Below are 15,384 nucleotides of genomic sequence, written 5' to 3'. Positions count from 1 at the left end.
AGATTAAGTGGGCGGGGGATTTCATTAGGATGATAATGCTTGGGGAGAAGAGACTTCAGCTGTCTTCCCCAGCAGGAACCTGATACAATAGTGCTTCTCAATCTTAGCAACTTCAAGATGTGTGGACTTCAACTCCCAAAATTCCCCAGCCAGCATTGGCTGGGAAATTTTGGGAGCTGAAGTCCATACCTTTTTGAAGTTGCTAAGACTGAGAAACATGCTGTACAATGTGATCATCTCTCTCTCCTCCATACACACATCCACATCCGTGTGCAGACACACACACACACTCACTAGCATTTAGCATTGGGGAAAAGTCTCCATGCCAATGGGAACTTAAAAATAAAAACGTTAATTCTTTCACAAACGCAAGAGAAACCTCTTGGCACTCTCTGTGTTTAACCGGTCCTCCTGATGTGCAGAGCAATCCGTCTTAACTTTAAACATGTAGGTGAAGTTAAAAAATTAACTTAGAAGTATACATTTGAGAGCTGATAAGTTAACTGAGGCAGCTGGCAAATCAGTCACAAAGTCTGTATCGTGCCTTTCTAAATGGAGGAAGGATGGGAGTAGAGGAAGGAAATAACCGAATGGTCATAAAAGGATTAGGTATCTCCGGGGGGCCTGAAAGAATGAGAAAAGTCATCCTGTAATTACGTTTTGGGAGAGCAGACAAGATTCAGCAACACCCATTCCCTCAAATAAGGAGGTATCTCTCAAACTAAGTACCATGATCATGGCCACCATCTTGATTTTTCTGTCACCCCCTGCAGTCACCCCTGGGGACAGTTCTCTAGGACAAACTGGACATTCCCTAGAATGCAGAATTAAACAACATGGAAGGAATGTGAGATTTAAAAACCTAGGACTGTCAGCTGTGGCTGAACCTCCATCACAAAGGCCACATTTGAAGAATGTCCCCCTCCGGCCACGCAAAGAAATATGTCCACCAAATGATCAGAGGCACATAGACATTTATCAACAGGCAAATAATATTGAATATCATATGAAATGTAATTTTCAATGCTATGTTTTTTATAGAGGGAGGGGGCCCACAAAGACAAAAGCGCATAGGGCCCACCAAAGTCATAATGCGGCCCTGTTGTTGCCAAGTGCAGTTTCAGATCCACTTCAAAGATGTGCACGGTACAGCTAGTGAAACATCAGCACATGTGCACTGTCTCACAAGCAGGATTCTCTGAGATGCCAAGGACGTTGAGGGCCTCTGGAGACCTTTTTCAGCAGAGGCTGGTTGGCATCCCTACCATTCAGCTGTTTGGGTGCCCCAAACACTGATTCCCCCATTCTGGCATGCTGAGCCAGCCTGGTCTTCTTATCCAGGTCACAGTTAGAACTAGCACTTTGCCTGAAAACCAGCTCTGAGACTAGAATCTACCCTGGAAGGTGTGAACGAAGGGGGTCAGGCTTCAAGTCTACACCCAGAATGGATGCTGGGCATGTAGAACCTTGAAAAAACATTCATCATTGAGAACATATTTATAGAACGGTGTTTCTCAACCTTGGCAACCATAAGATGGGTGAACTTCAATTCCCAGAATTCCCCAGCCAACCATGGTGGCTGGGGAATTCTGGGAGTTGAAGTCCACCCATCTTAAAGTTGTCAACCTCAACCTCTTAAGGTTGAGAAACACTGATATAGAAGGTCAAGTGTTTCCACAGTGTAGAGCAAAAGGCAAACATACAACATGCATCTGGTCAAAGTGAGCTGGAATTAAGGGAACAGATGAGTAGAAGATGTTGGTGCTGGTGTAGCCCAAACTCCTTGGGAAAGTGGATCCAAAGTGGAGCCAAAGAGGATTCTGGAGAGCAGAATACACTCTAGAGTCACTACAGAGGCAGTTATCCAGAAAGGCAGGAAAAAGTGCAGCATCTTCAGGATTTCCAAGCAAACGCTTGGAAGCCGCAGAAGCTGCATTGCACATAAAAACCAGGTAGAGCTTCAATCACACCGTCATGGTTGCCATCTTGACTCCTTTGGCCATACCTGGGGACACTTCTACTTGAACCGCCTACCCCATGAAATCCACAATTCCCTGCGTTACTGCCTCAGCCATTTTCCTCTTTTGCCCGCCTCTCCCTGTGCTTGATGTGGAAAGAGGAAGACCCCGCCAGTCAAGGTCAACTCCTAACAACGCCAAGGACCCACCACCCATGGAGCGTTCTTGCCAATAAGGCTTCCAGGCTGATGTTTGTTTCCAGGTCTAGCACGTAGCCCTCAGATTTTGTCTCTCATCCAAGTAGTAACTTGGTCTAACCCTGCTTAGGTTTTTGCAGATCAGCCAAGTTAGTGAAGGGTGGCCACAAGGGTTTAAAAGGTCCTGATTCTAAATGAAGCCCTGAGATTGACTGATGGTGCCATTTCCCGAATTAGACTGGTGCCATCAAGAACTTGTAGAGTAAATCTCTTTTCAAGTTACAGTTGCTGCCCCTCTTCTCCCGTATAACCATTATGGGGTAGATTTCTATGGAGAAGGAACTGCAAGAACAAGAGAAGGAAGGGACAGGGTTCAGGCTATTTGGGTGAAAGGTAGCCTTCTCCAACCTGGTCTGTCCAGATGTATTGGATTTTCAACCCCCATGATTCCCAGATAGCACGACCAAAGGATGATGGCCATATCTGCTTCATAATTTGGTTGCATGGGGTCGAGTGGGGTGGGGTGGGGGATTACCATTGGACCCTGGACTCCATGGCTCTTGGACTGATCCAACCACGCACGTACCTGTCCAAACAGGTTTCTCCAAATTATCATGGTTTCTTCCTGCCATTTGGGTCTTGCACGCTGTTGGGGCAGCATGGGAAGAATCACTAACATGCAAGCCAGCAGAGGTATGCAGGACAGGGTCTAGTGATGCTTCTAATGATGGTTCCCTCCCCCTCTCCTTTTTTTCCAGGAATTTCCCATACTACGACCACCAGGGGGAGCTAATGCTCAATGCACGTCTGCCTACCCTGCCGCCATCTTTCCCGTATATGAACCTTAAGTAAGGGATCCAAAGCCTGGGTGCAAGAGAACGGCCATCTATAACTATATACGTGTTTTGTTTGAGTAAGAATGAAGTTGGGGTGGGGTACCAGGAGATGTATCTGGGACTCCTCATCAAAACAAGGCAGGTGGAGGTCCACAAACCCTGGTAGTCTCCTCTTGCTGGAGGCTGGGCGACTACCTGTCAGGAATGGTGTAGGAGATTCCTGCGCTGAGCAAGGGGCTGGACTAGATGACCTTTAACATCCCTTCTAATTCATTCACTTTAGAATTCAGTGAGGGTAAAGGAAATCCTGGGTAGTAATTGGTTGCATTTTTTTGCTCAAGAGGGCCAAAGTCAGGATGACTCCTAGTATAACCACCTGGCAGGGGTAGCATCTGACACGAACCAACGGCTAAGATTACCTATCAGTACAAGACCCCAGCATGATTTGTTTGGATTTGGCTTACTGCAGTGTGTAAGTCCAGCCAGGGTTAATTAAACTAAAACTCAGCCAGTATGTGTCCAACAGAGGTGGCCAAAGTAACTAAAATGTTGATGTCCCTCAACCAGAACCAGATGAAAACCATAGCTGGGATAGACATGCCTGAGAGTTCATTTTTTAATTTATTTCTAAAATTGATTAGCTGCTTCAGTTTAAAAACAGACTCGAAGCATTAAGAGCAGCAGTAGTCCGATGCCAATGCAGCATCATAAACATTTTCTATAACACGACCATCAAGCCATTCATCGGGGTGCACTAGTAACCTTAGTTAATCAGTTTCTGAAGACCTTCTGAAAAAAGCCATGTTTTAAGAAACTTTCAGAAGGCCATGAGAGTAGGGGGCACTCTTGCCTTAGGGGGAGCAAGCTGTTCCAGTGAAGGGGAGCCCCCCCCCCAAGAGAATGTCCATTTTCAGGACCCCTCCTGTTGCACCTCTCCATAAGTGGGGACCTTCATCAGATCTTCTCTGTGCTCTTCAACTGGGCTGGCAGAATCTATGCAGGATAGGAAGTCTTGAAGATACCCAGGCCCTGAGCCATGGAGGGCTTTATAGGTTGTCATCAGCACCCTGAATTACACTCAGAAACATATTGATAGCCCATGGAGCTCCCATGGTGGAAATGTTACATGGGAATACCAAGACTGTCCCATAATCCCACAGTATATTGTGCATATTCCACCCGGTGAAGTTCCTGGATAGTCTTCAAGGCCAGCCCCATGTAAGACGAATTACAGTAATCAAACTAGGGCGACAAGGGCACGAATTACCATCTTGAGTGCCCCTGTCCCAGGTAAGGCTGCATTTGGTGCCTCCAATGAAGCTGGGCAAAGCACCGCCCTCCTGGCCATGGTCTCTACCTGCCCTTCTAGTACAAGCTGTGAGTATAGGAAGACCCCAAAGTTATAGGGTTCACGGAGAAGCTCTTTCAGATAAAAATGTTTCCCTCCAAAGCCACATAATTTAAAAGTGTTAATTGTTGTTAACAATTAGAAATCTACTGCAAATCCCCAAGGCTTCCTGATTTCCCTACTGGTGATACAGAATTTCTCCCTTTGTGAGTTCCTGCAGTTGGTCACCTGGACCAAAGTGGAAACTCAGGAAGTGTTCCTACATTCCCTTGGGAATGGGGATGCTTCCTTTCCAATGTCATGGCAGGCTTCCTAACTTAATGGCATCTCCAGAAATTCCACAAATCCAAAGGCTTTTGTTAACTAAAGGGAAGTATCTTTATCCAGTCAATGGGGAGTAAGAGAATATAAATCATAAGGTTGGGATGGGCTCACAGTGCACACTGAATCGGGTTGATAAAAGATCTAGTGGCTGCATTTCCACAACATGTAAAATAAAGTGTTAGCCTTGGGGTGGGGGGCAGAGGGGGTATTCATGTAAGAATGTGCTCTAGCCCATTTTTTCAGCTTACGTGTATAGTGCAAACACAAGAAATGGGTTCATTCAAGAACCAGTTTAAGAGTGCTGTGCAAACACAGTCACACCCCTCCTTTTAAAAACTTCATTTTCCCGAGGAGGAATAAAAATACAATCTTCAGGAGCTCCCACCCTCTCCCACCCCCCTGCAGGAAGAGGCTGAAAACTATTGAGAAAAACAACTGGAAGTTCCTAGAGTGGCCCCACTTTTTTCTCCAGGCCTCTCTAGGGCTTCATCTTGATTCTGGGAGGACAACACAGAAGGAGTTAGTTTAACTCCACACAAGACTGGGTCTGTAGGGGGGATAAATTTAACTTCCTCTAGATTAATTGGCAGAGTCAATCCATTAAAGTTTTGGAGGTCATATTGCAGGCTCCCCTGTCCCATTTCCCCCCACCCCACCAACTATTTTATGCAGGCTGTGCAAAAACAGCCAGGGGTTCCCAAAATAGCTGTCACTTTTCAGCAGCAGGAAAAGCAATCAAGATATGTTGGCTGGAAACTTAGACCAGACATGCAATGTCGTAACTTTCCTGAAGCCATGCAAGTCTGGATAATGGTCAGATGGGAGGGTGCTTTGACATTGGCCCCCACCTCATCCTGGGCCAGGCTTTGAGTTCCCAGAACATATTAGCATAATAAGCCAGCAGAACACGGCCATTCAGATGCGGTGCCAAAAGCAACACATTCAAGAAACGCTCTAGAGAAATCCAGATCCCATCCCCATAGACGCCAGTCTCTTACAGGTTTATGAAATTGAGCTGCTGTCTGAAATACTCTGGCCAAAGGAAGTAAGTGGAGTGTTCTCAAAGCTGGGGTGGGTAAAGCTGGAAAACCCAGGAAGATGGGACAGGCGGTACATGGGAAATCAGCTCTGGAATTAACCCCAACCCTGATTTGCAGAGGAAGACCCCCTTCCCCACCAGATCCTCTCACTCCTGCCGTATGCTCTTCACCGCTCACCCACTTTCACTGCAAAGCCATGAGTACTACAAGCTTGTCCTTAAAATTAAAATAGAAAGGTGAGGAAATCTGTGGGTGGAACCACTAATGCCAGGCCCTTCACGGACTGATTTCCACTTTTCTCCAGCCAAACATTCCTGCTGCGGAAACCATACCTGTGGGGTCAGCCCCCTTTCCTCCTTTAGCCTGATGACTAACCTTTGCAAATGAGTTCCTAGCATCCTTTCTACACGGGGGAATAAGGGTGTCTTGCAGGACTAGGGGCAGCCTTCCCTAACTGTGCCCCCACCCGTCTGCTTGGATCGCCAATCCTAACATTCCCAGCCACCAGCAGGGGAACAGTGGGAGTAGGTGGCTTAGGAGTGGGAGCTGGGAGACCTTTTGGCATGATGGGTATTTGGAAATACAGCCCTGGTGGGTTTTGCTGCATGTGCTAACTCTCTCTCTCTCCTTGCAGGTGGGACACGAGCCATTTTAAGATAACTGGAGGGCCAGAGAGGGACAGCTATATAATTCATCCTGAATTTGTTTCAGAATCTTATCCCCCTCCGCCATGTTGGTATTAAGAGAGTCAAGAGAGACTGCCATTAAAAAGTGCCACTGGTGATGAACTATGCCACGGGCTAAATTGAATTCTCCTTTCCCCCGCAAAAAGTCCCAGCAGCCAAAGAAACCTGCCTTTTTCTAGCAAGGTGGGCCGTCTCCTCCCCCCCAGCAGCAAAGCTGGCCTTCGCATCTTGCAAAACAGGATGAAGGCTAAATGGAATCTTGTGTATCTGAGCCCAGAACACCACTTAATCCCCGTTTTTAAGGCGCAGAGATGGTTGGAAAAATGAATTGCGGGGCTCTGTTGTTTTCACCGTTATTTTTTTCCTTTAAAAACCCTCCTATCTTTAAAATAAGCCATAGACAAACACAACATGAGGCATGATAAGACGTCATAAAATGACTGCAATTTCAGTACTGATTTTAAAAAAATCCACTTAATGCACATTGATAAAAACAATACAACATGCCCTATCAGGGGAAGGGGGAAATGGGCTGGTCCAAAGGTTGTTAAAAACACGGCATGGAAGGAAGGGCGTTTCAGAGGACCCAGTGGGGGGCGTGGGGGAAAAAGCTTGCTTGTGGATTACCTGTGTGATGGTCTGTGCAATGGGTGTCACTGTCAAACCTCCCTCAGGTCATTAATGATCCAACAGGATTATAAAAAGAGAGCACTGCACACGTGTGTGTGCGCACACACACACACATGCGCACACATGCACATTCAACAGCTCCTGGTCACTATAGCAGTATTTTTATGTACTTTTTTTTTGCATGCCTCAGAGTCAGTGTTGATTCCTGCCAACTGGTCCCTGCAGTTTTCTTGGCAAGGTTTTTTGGATTGATTGATTGAAATTTATATGGCCACCCATGGCGACTCCAGGCAGATTACAGAAAAAAAAACAACCCTAAAATACAAAACCCACTACACTCCCACCCCTCTGGTGACAACAATGCATTCAGACAAACCACTTGATGGGCTCCACATCGATCTAGGATCCCCAGGCCCACTGGCAAAAAGGTCCTCAGGGCCTTTTGGAAGAGTATTAAGTTGGGGGCTGGTCTTAACTCCGCAGGGATGACGAATAAAATAATAAAATAAAATAAAAATATTATTAGTAATAAAATAAAATAAAATGTTTGCCATTGCCACCTTCCTAGGGCTGAGAGAGAGTGACTTATTTACTTATTTACTTACTTACTTCCCTATTTATTATTGCAAGTGCTTTTAGGCTTCAATCAAAACCAACATCTAAACGGTGTATAAAATTGGTATATAATAATTCTTACAATGCATATGGTATTATAAACAACATTGCTGTAAATCAGAAGGTGTCTAACGCCTTCTCTACCACATTTTATAAGCTTTGCCTTCTGATTTTTGGCTGCTGTACACTAACACATCTGGCTGTCAGCCCTCCCAGGTAGACCAGACAGGAAACACGACCAGATGAGCTACCTCTACTTTACTGTTAGGCTACATTAACAGGATCTTGCAAGTTTACCACCTAACCAGTAAGGGCGGGTCCTTTCTAAAGTTCTTTCTCTGCCCACTGCGGATTCCTCCCTCTTTTACGAAATCGTTCCCTAGGCAGCATCTTTTCCTCCACCACCACCACCTCCTCCTCGTCTACCATGGTCATTCTCACATTCCATTACCCTTTCCTCCTCCACAATGCTATAAAATCACCCTAACAAGATCCTCAGCAGCACCCACCTACATCCTAGTACAAAGACCCTTCCTGATTCCAAATCCCGGTTGAAAGAGTCGTGTTTGCTAACCTAGTAATGAGGCAGTCCTCAGCCCCCAGAACCAGTTTGTGGGAAACACCAAACCACAAGTGTAAATAAATAAGTAAATAAATAAATCTTCAGCCGCATGGACGTTTGCCAGGCCCCCCGTTTTGTGGGTGTGTGTTTTAATGCAACGGTTTCTTGTTTATGAAAAGCAGCTGAGGAACCTCGTAGGGTAGAAGCTGCCCCGCTGATATTCCACTTTCCCAGTTCATGGCCCAGACTTTAGCGCTGAGAAACTTTTCCTAAGTTTTCCTAGCAAGGCTGGCTGGGGAATTCTGGGAGTGGAAGTCCACCCATCTTGAAGTTGCTGAGGTTGAGAAACCCTGGTCTAGAGAGGCCTTGTTAAGAGCCCCCCTCTTATGAGATGATGGGATGTGGGAAGGCAACAGGTCTTCTCTGTGGTGGCCCCCATGCTTTGGAAGAGGCTGCCCCCCCAAGGCATACTTGGCCTGTTCCACAAGCCACTTAAAGCTATATTGTTCCTGCATGTCTGATTTATTCTGGGCAATCACTGTCTGTTATTCATTGGTCTTTGGCTACTGGTTTTGTTCTTTTTTTCTAAATTGCTTCATGCCACAAATCAGCTGAGGTCTTCCCAGAATGGGGCAGCCAGCAAGTATTGTCAAACAACAGGCTTTAGGGCTGATGGCATTTTGCCTCCTGCGTGTTTCTCATGTTGCGTGGCCGCGGAGGCGCAATCTGTAGACTCTCCCCGGAAGCAACAGGGCCATTTCCTTTGCCCACTTCGCAACGTGCAAAGCGGGTCCTGGGAACAGTTCAAGCACCGGCCAGACGACACTGGGCCACCCGTCGCGGAGCTCGTGTCAACTCGGCCCAGGAAAAAAAGACCAAGTGGATCGTTCGCCCGGGGACGGGATTACTCCGTTTTCCGGGGTCTCGGAATACCCTGAACCCCTCGCAAGCGGAGTTCAGACCGCGCGGGACGCGGGACCGCGTCAGGCCAGCTCTGTCCGAACCCAGATCCGGCGGGACGCGGGAGCGGAGCCGCCTGCGGCGGTGCCCCCAGCCCAGCCCTTCGGGAGGCCGGGAAGGGCGCCTCGCCCCCGGCTGCTCTTTCGCGCAGAGCCTTCGGGGGCGCCCACCCGGGGGCGGGGGCGCCTGGCGGGGCGGGGCGGGGCGGGGCGCTCGGAGGCTGGGTGGGTAAGCCCTCCCCTGCCCCTCCCTCAGGTAGACTGCCTCTGCTCGGGAAGCGCCGCGCCTGCAGCGCGCAGCCCGGGGAGAGCCCGGTCCCCGCCCGCCGCGGCCAGGCTGCCGGGAAGCCCAGAGCCGCCGAGCCGCGGCGCCCCGGAGCGCCTCGGGCAGCTCCCCGTCCGCAAACTACAACTCCCAGAGTCCTCTTCCCTCCCCCTCCCCCCGCGCCTCTCGCACCTGAAGGGCGGCCCCGCCAGCAGCGCCGCGGAGACCCCGATGCCGCCGCCGCCGCCGCCGCCCGCGTCGGGAGAGCGGCGACTGCGGGCGACCCTGGGGAGGGTCCCGCTGCTGCCGCCCCGCCCGCCGCCGCCCCCGCCCCGCCTGGGCCCGCCGCCGCCGCCGCCGCCGCCGCTGCTCCGGCCGGGCGTAAACACGCCGCCCCGCGCACCTGCCGCCCCGCCCGCCAGCAGCCCCGCGCCCGGACCAGGTGAGCGCCCGCCGCCGCCGCCGCCGGGAGAGGGCGGCGGGGCAGGGGCAGGGGCAGGGGCGGGCGGCGGGGCGCTGCGCTGCGCTGGACGGGCGCCGCCGGGCGGGTCCGGAGCGCTCCCGCCGCCCGGGAAGTTCCGAGCCGGGGCGGGGGGCGGAGGGGCCGGGGCGGGGGGCGCCGCTGGGAAAGTTGCTCCGCTTCCGAAACTCAGCCGGGAGCCGGCTCCCCCCCGTTCGGGCGGCTGGGCGGGGGCCGCGGAGAGATCCTCCGGGTGGATCGCCGTTGCGCGCCGCTTCTCGCTGCGCCGAACCTGCAGCCCGGGGCGGAGCGGCTGGCCGCGTCCCCTCGCCGGGAGCTGCCCCGGCGCTGCCGCGGGACGGGGGCAAACTCCGCGGAAGGAGCCCGCCCGCCCGGCGGCCCCGCCCCGCCCGCTCCCCCCGCCCGCGCGCGGGACCGCAGCGCCGGCCCCGCTGGCTGGGGCGATCCGCGCGCTGGTCCGCCTCGCTTGGCCGGCCGGTCGGCCGGCCGGCCGCCCCTCGGCCTCGCCCTTCCCTGGGGGCCCGGGGCTGGGTCCGGCCTTCCCTCGGGCAGGGAAAGCGGATCTCCCCGCTCCTGCCGGCCGAGCTGGCTGGGGGGATCGGCGCGCCGGCCGAGAAGCGGCTTCGGTTCCGCTCCGGAACTGGGTTTACAAGGGGAAACCGTGATCTCTGCTGGGGAGCTGTAGGGGAACACCGGGTGCAGTCGGCGGGGGGTCTGCTGGGTCTTTTCAGCCCCAGCGGTTTGATTCAGAGGGAGAAAGAAAATGGGGAGAAGAAAATGCCCACCGCTGCCAGACCCACTGCCCATCTCTGGCCTGACGGGCCAGGGAAAAGGAGCAGGCCTGCTGGCATTTATCCGCCCCCCTCCCTGCTTGATACGGAAATGCCCCTCTTCCAAGCAGACGCCCTGTGCCACCGCCTCCCAGTTCTTGCCTGCCTGGCTGGGTGGCGGGGAAGGGGCTGTTTGGCTTGAGGGACAGCATGGGGCATTGTGGCTCCTTCTGAACTTAAGTGCAATGCGCAGAAGAACCTTTCAGTGTTCCAGAGGACAGGTTTCTGGAAATGGCCCAAACTAAATTTGTAGAGAAATGGGGTTCCTCTGGAAGGCCCCGTGGGGTGCAATCCCAAAAAGCAGGCTGTGAGTAGCAGCTCCGGTATATAGCATTGTAGCATCATGCCCAGACGGTCACGCAGAATCTTTCTGGATAACCTCAGTTTCCCTAAGGCAGGGTTTCTCAACCTTAGCAACTTTAAGACTTGTGGACTTCGAATCCCAGAATTCACCAGCCAGCAAGCTTGCTGGCTGGGGAATTCTGGGATTCGAAGTCCACATGTCTTAAAGTTGCTAAGGTTGAGAAACCCTGCTCTAAGGAAAGGAAAAAGGAAATGCTGTAACCATGTTTCCACCACACAATGAACCAGGTCTGTGAAAGGCCCAGTCCATGCATTCCCACAACTTGCTCAACTTGGTTAGTATTAATCTGGGTTAGATTGGTTGTGGCTTGGTTTGTGTGAATCCAGCCAGCTTGCTTTGTTTCAGGTCCGGCTGACTGTGCAATCACAGAGGATGTGATTTCGTAACTGGCCATACGTGTAGCCAAAGGCAGCCGAAGGTTATTCAGTCATGGGGTATCTTTTATATAGAATGGCAAGTCAGCAGGTGGCCTGAAACATGGGGCAAAATGGGCAGTACGAAAGGCCTGTTGGGTTTGCAGGGTTGTGTAGCTCCTGTTGTGCTTGCCTTGTGATTATCTTGCCTTGTGATTATAGTACTTCCATTAAAAAAAAGGCTTAAAGCTTGTCTTGCACCAGATGTCTTTTCTTCATGCAAGACAAGGGTTCTTCCCCTTTTCTTGCAGCCCAGCCCCAACATTTAATTCCTGTCCTCGAGCACAGATTTGGAAGATTACAAGGAAAGGGCGGAACTGAATCTTCCAGCAGCGGTGTCTGTTCCTCATACAGAACACTGGATACACCCCACAATTTTGCCGGAGAGAAATAGCTACCCCTAGGGAAAGATTGAAGTGGGCCTTATTGTCCCATCAAAAAGCCAAAACAAAAAACTGATTGTAGGGGCTGGAGACAAAATTATTCTGAACTCTGCTCAGACAGGGTGAAGGCTAATGACGAGCCGTGAGGGCTAGACCAGGATTAGGCATCCCTTCCTAGTTCCCGCAGAATCCCCAAGAGATTATCTGTCCAGCACGGGGTTTCTCAGCCAGGGTTCCGTGGCACCCGAGGGTCACGCGGGAGGTCCCTAGGGGTTCCCTGGGAGATCACGATTTATTTAAAAAATTATTTCAAATTCAGGCAACTTCACACTAAAGAGGTAAGTTTCATTCTTTATCTTAGTTTAGGAACACTGTTAATGCATATCGACAGGCCTACCCATGAAACAAACACAGTCATTTTGTAACTTCTGGCCTGAACAGGCAGGGGTTCCCCGAGGCCTGAAAAATATTTCAAGGGTTCCTCCAGGGTCAAGAGGTTGAGAAAGGCTGGTCCAGCAGGAAGACTCGGGCGATGGCTGCGGCCATCCCTTTCCCAGCTCCTGTTTATTCGAACGAGGAAAGCTCAGGGGATTCCCTGTGTATTGTGGCCACCAGAAAAGGCAAGGTGTTATGGCAGCTCTGAGTCCAAGTAAGTTTCCCTAAAGTTGCACTGATAATCCCAGTGTGCCATCTCTCTGAAAGCGGTTCAGGGGATGGATTGCCCCAGCCGCCCGGCCTTCCTGAGACGGCAGCAGTCCAGATTCCAGGATTCCCAGACATTTGGAGCGAGGGATGGCTCCGTCCCAGCCCTCCTCCCAAGTAGGCATGGTCCACCATGAAGCATGTCCCGTGGGAGTGAACACACACTTGATTGTGCGCCGTTCCCTTCAGACTCTCGTCTCAACCTAATTAGGTGTCCGAAGTGCTCAATGACTGTAATGTTTTTTAATAGCTGGGCTGGGTGGTTGAGACACCTTTTAATCTGCCCACCTGCCATTCCCCCCCCCCCGCTCTGTAATTGTTGAGGGGCTGCAGGAACAAGCAAAGAGAAGATGCTTCGCAGGCTTCAATTACTCTCCTTGATTTAACGGGTGTGGCTCTTCCAGACCTTCCAGGATCCAGCCGGCTTCTCTGAGCACGCAAGCTCTGGTGGGGGAGAGTGAGACCTGTACCAATGGGGGAGGGCAGTTGGCACTGGAAGCCCTTCGGGAGAGTATGTGCAGTGTTCAATTCATGGTTTTAGAACATGCTTCATCCCCCCCCCCCCGGCTGGATTTGTGGGACAAGCGTACCCAGGTCCAGGTGAGCTCAGAACCCCAATTAGCAAAGGCAGGCTTTGCCTCCCCCAGCACCTGATGGATTTAAACCAGCTGCTTGTGTAAACCGTGAAACCGAGTCAGTGGAGTCCCCCCCTCCCTGCAGGGTTGTCTTTTGCAAAGAAATGGCCGCTATCTGGCTGCTGTGGTTGAGTGACAGGCTGGTGGGTCCCCCACCCCCTCGAAGCTGAGCGTGGAAAACCTTAAAGGCAGCAAAGAGGCCAGCAGATGTGGCTATGCTGGAGGGTGGAAAGGCACACCGTGAAGCCATGACTGGGTTCCCTTCGCTTGCGTGCGCATGACCCCTCCCGCGAAGGTGCTTTGCCGTGTGGGCTGCAATTGTGCTTTTGCAAGCTGCTGAATCCACATGGTGCGAACAGACCTGGCTGGCTAATTTGATCAAATCTCACACTCAGTGACACATCGGCTGCTTGTCTTTTCTGGCCACCAATGCTACTTTTCAACTTCTTCCAAGCTGGAATGTTGTCCCCCTCTTTCTCCTTGCCCTTCGCCATTCATTCGCATTTTGCAAGAATTCAGATCTCACAGTCAGATTGTTTGCATTGTAGCCAAGGTGAGTTGTGAGGTTTCTCCGAGAGTGGTCAGTCATGGTTTTTAAATTTCACGATTTAGTGTAATTACAACCTGCCCCCAATTGTCCATAAGGACCTACAAGCACTAATTGTGTTTTTTTAGGATTTTTAATTATTATTTGTGTACTTCTTGCACACCAGGTAGGGCTGGGAGGAGGCAGGGAATGAGAGAGGAAATAGCCTTTTAATTGTCCCGTGTCCATTTCTAGTCCTCCTTAGAGGGAAGTTAAAATATAAACACCAACAAATACAGACACACAGACACACACACAGAGCTGGTGTACAAAACAGGAAAGCAGAGGAAATGGGAGGGGGGTTACAAAAGAGAGGGAGAAAAGTGTGAAGCCAAAGGATGGTGGATGGGCTAAGCATGTACTGTAAAACATGCTTAATATGACATGGCCTTCCCCAGTCTTTTTCCTTTGAGATTTTCCAAAATATAAAAAAGTCCCTTCATCTCCACTAAAGAACATTTCCAACATTTTCTCTGCGCAATTAATTTTGGAGTCCTGGGATTGGCTTAAAGGAAACCTTGCCTTGAGTTTTTTGGAAGAATGGCAGGTTCCGATAGATCCTTCTTTTCATCACAACAACTCTGCAGGGTAGACCGCACCGAGAGAGAGCAATTAGCAGAGTGCCCTAGTCCGTTTCCATGGTTGATGGATGGAGCTGACACTGGGTCTCTCCACTTCTATTGCATGCTGGCTGGGGAATTCTGGGAGTTGAAGTCCACCCGTCTTAACGTTGACAAGTTTGAAAAACACTGCTCTAAAGGGAACTTGCCTGAAAGATCTGCCCCCTTGCCATCCATCTGATTCAGCAGGACTTTGGTTAAGGCCCCAGATCCCTTGGTTAAAGTTTCTCTCCCTCGGGGGACTCTGCCACCCCTTGCACCCCCACACTCCTGCTGGCAGTTGCCAGGGAAAGGAGACGCCATCTGTCTCTGACAAGCAGAGCCTTCGCCAGCCTTATTTTTAAACTCAACTTTTAAATACGCAGCAGATGGAACTTCTGTCATCCTGGAACATAAGGGAGGTGGCCTGTAAGAGGCAGAGTAGAAGAAAAGCCCAGTGCCCATGACAGGTGGTTAAAAAAAAAAAAAAAGTCAGCAACTCAGATTCACTGATGGAAGTGAGACGGGAGCATTCTGTGTATGCTCTGAGGCCGCCAACTCTGCCAACTGTCTGGGCGCAGAAGAAGGATCTCAGTGCTGGAGCCACTGCACAGAGACTTTCTCTTCTATAATTCTCTTCTATGGAATATCAATATCAATATTATGTTAATTTAAATTTATCAATTTTAAAACATTAATGTTCTATTAAACAATTCTTTTCTATTGGCAGAGACTTCCCCTTTGGGAAAAACATCGTTCCTCACCCAGCACTCCCATAGCTTGGCCTCAGCAACTCACTTTTCTCCCTCCAAAACAGATGTCGATCTATATTTTCAACCTATTCTTCTTTGATTCCTTATTTTTTTATTTATTTATATTTCAAATTTAGTCACCGCCCATCTCACTCAAAGAGCAACTCTGGGAGGTTTACCATAAAACAAGAATAAAGAGTTGTTAAAATACAATAAAAC

The 15,384-nt window shown here is 50.4% G+C and overlaps 1 protein-coding gene across 1 annotated transcript in view; it reads left to right on the top strand.

Moving 5' to 3' along the window:
* Positions 1 to 6,496, top strand: part of SPMIP6 (sperm microtubule inner protein 6) — a 32,914-nt gene extending 26,418 nt beyond the window's left edge. The window contains exons 6-7 of the mRNA XM_063295898.1: positions 2,914 to 3,003; positions 6,338 to 6,496. Coding sequence (XP_063151968.1) covers positions 2,914 to 3,003; positions 6,338 to 6,446 — 199 coding nt within the window. The 3' untranslated portion in view covers positions 6,447 to 6,496. The remainder of the gene's footprint in view (positions 1 to 2,913; positions 3,004 to 6,337) is intronic.
* The last annotated feature ends 8,888 nt before the right edge of the window (positions 6,497 to 15,384 follow it).

This window comes from Candoia aspera, chromosome 2, assembly GCF_035149785.1.
Source record: "Candoia aspera isolate rCanAsp1 chromosome 2, rCanAsp1.hap2, whole genome shotgun sequence".
Classification (NCBI taxonomy): Eukaryota; Metazoa; Chordata; class Lepidosauria; order Squamata; family Boidae; genus Candoia; species Candoia aspera.
This window is presented reverse-complemented; position numbering and strand designations above follow the sequence as displayed.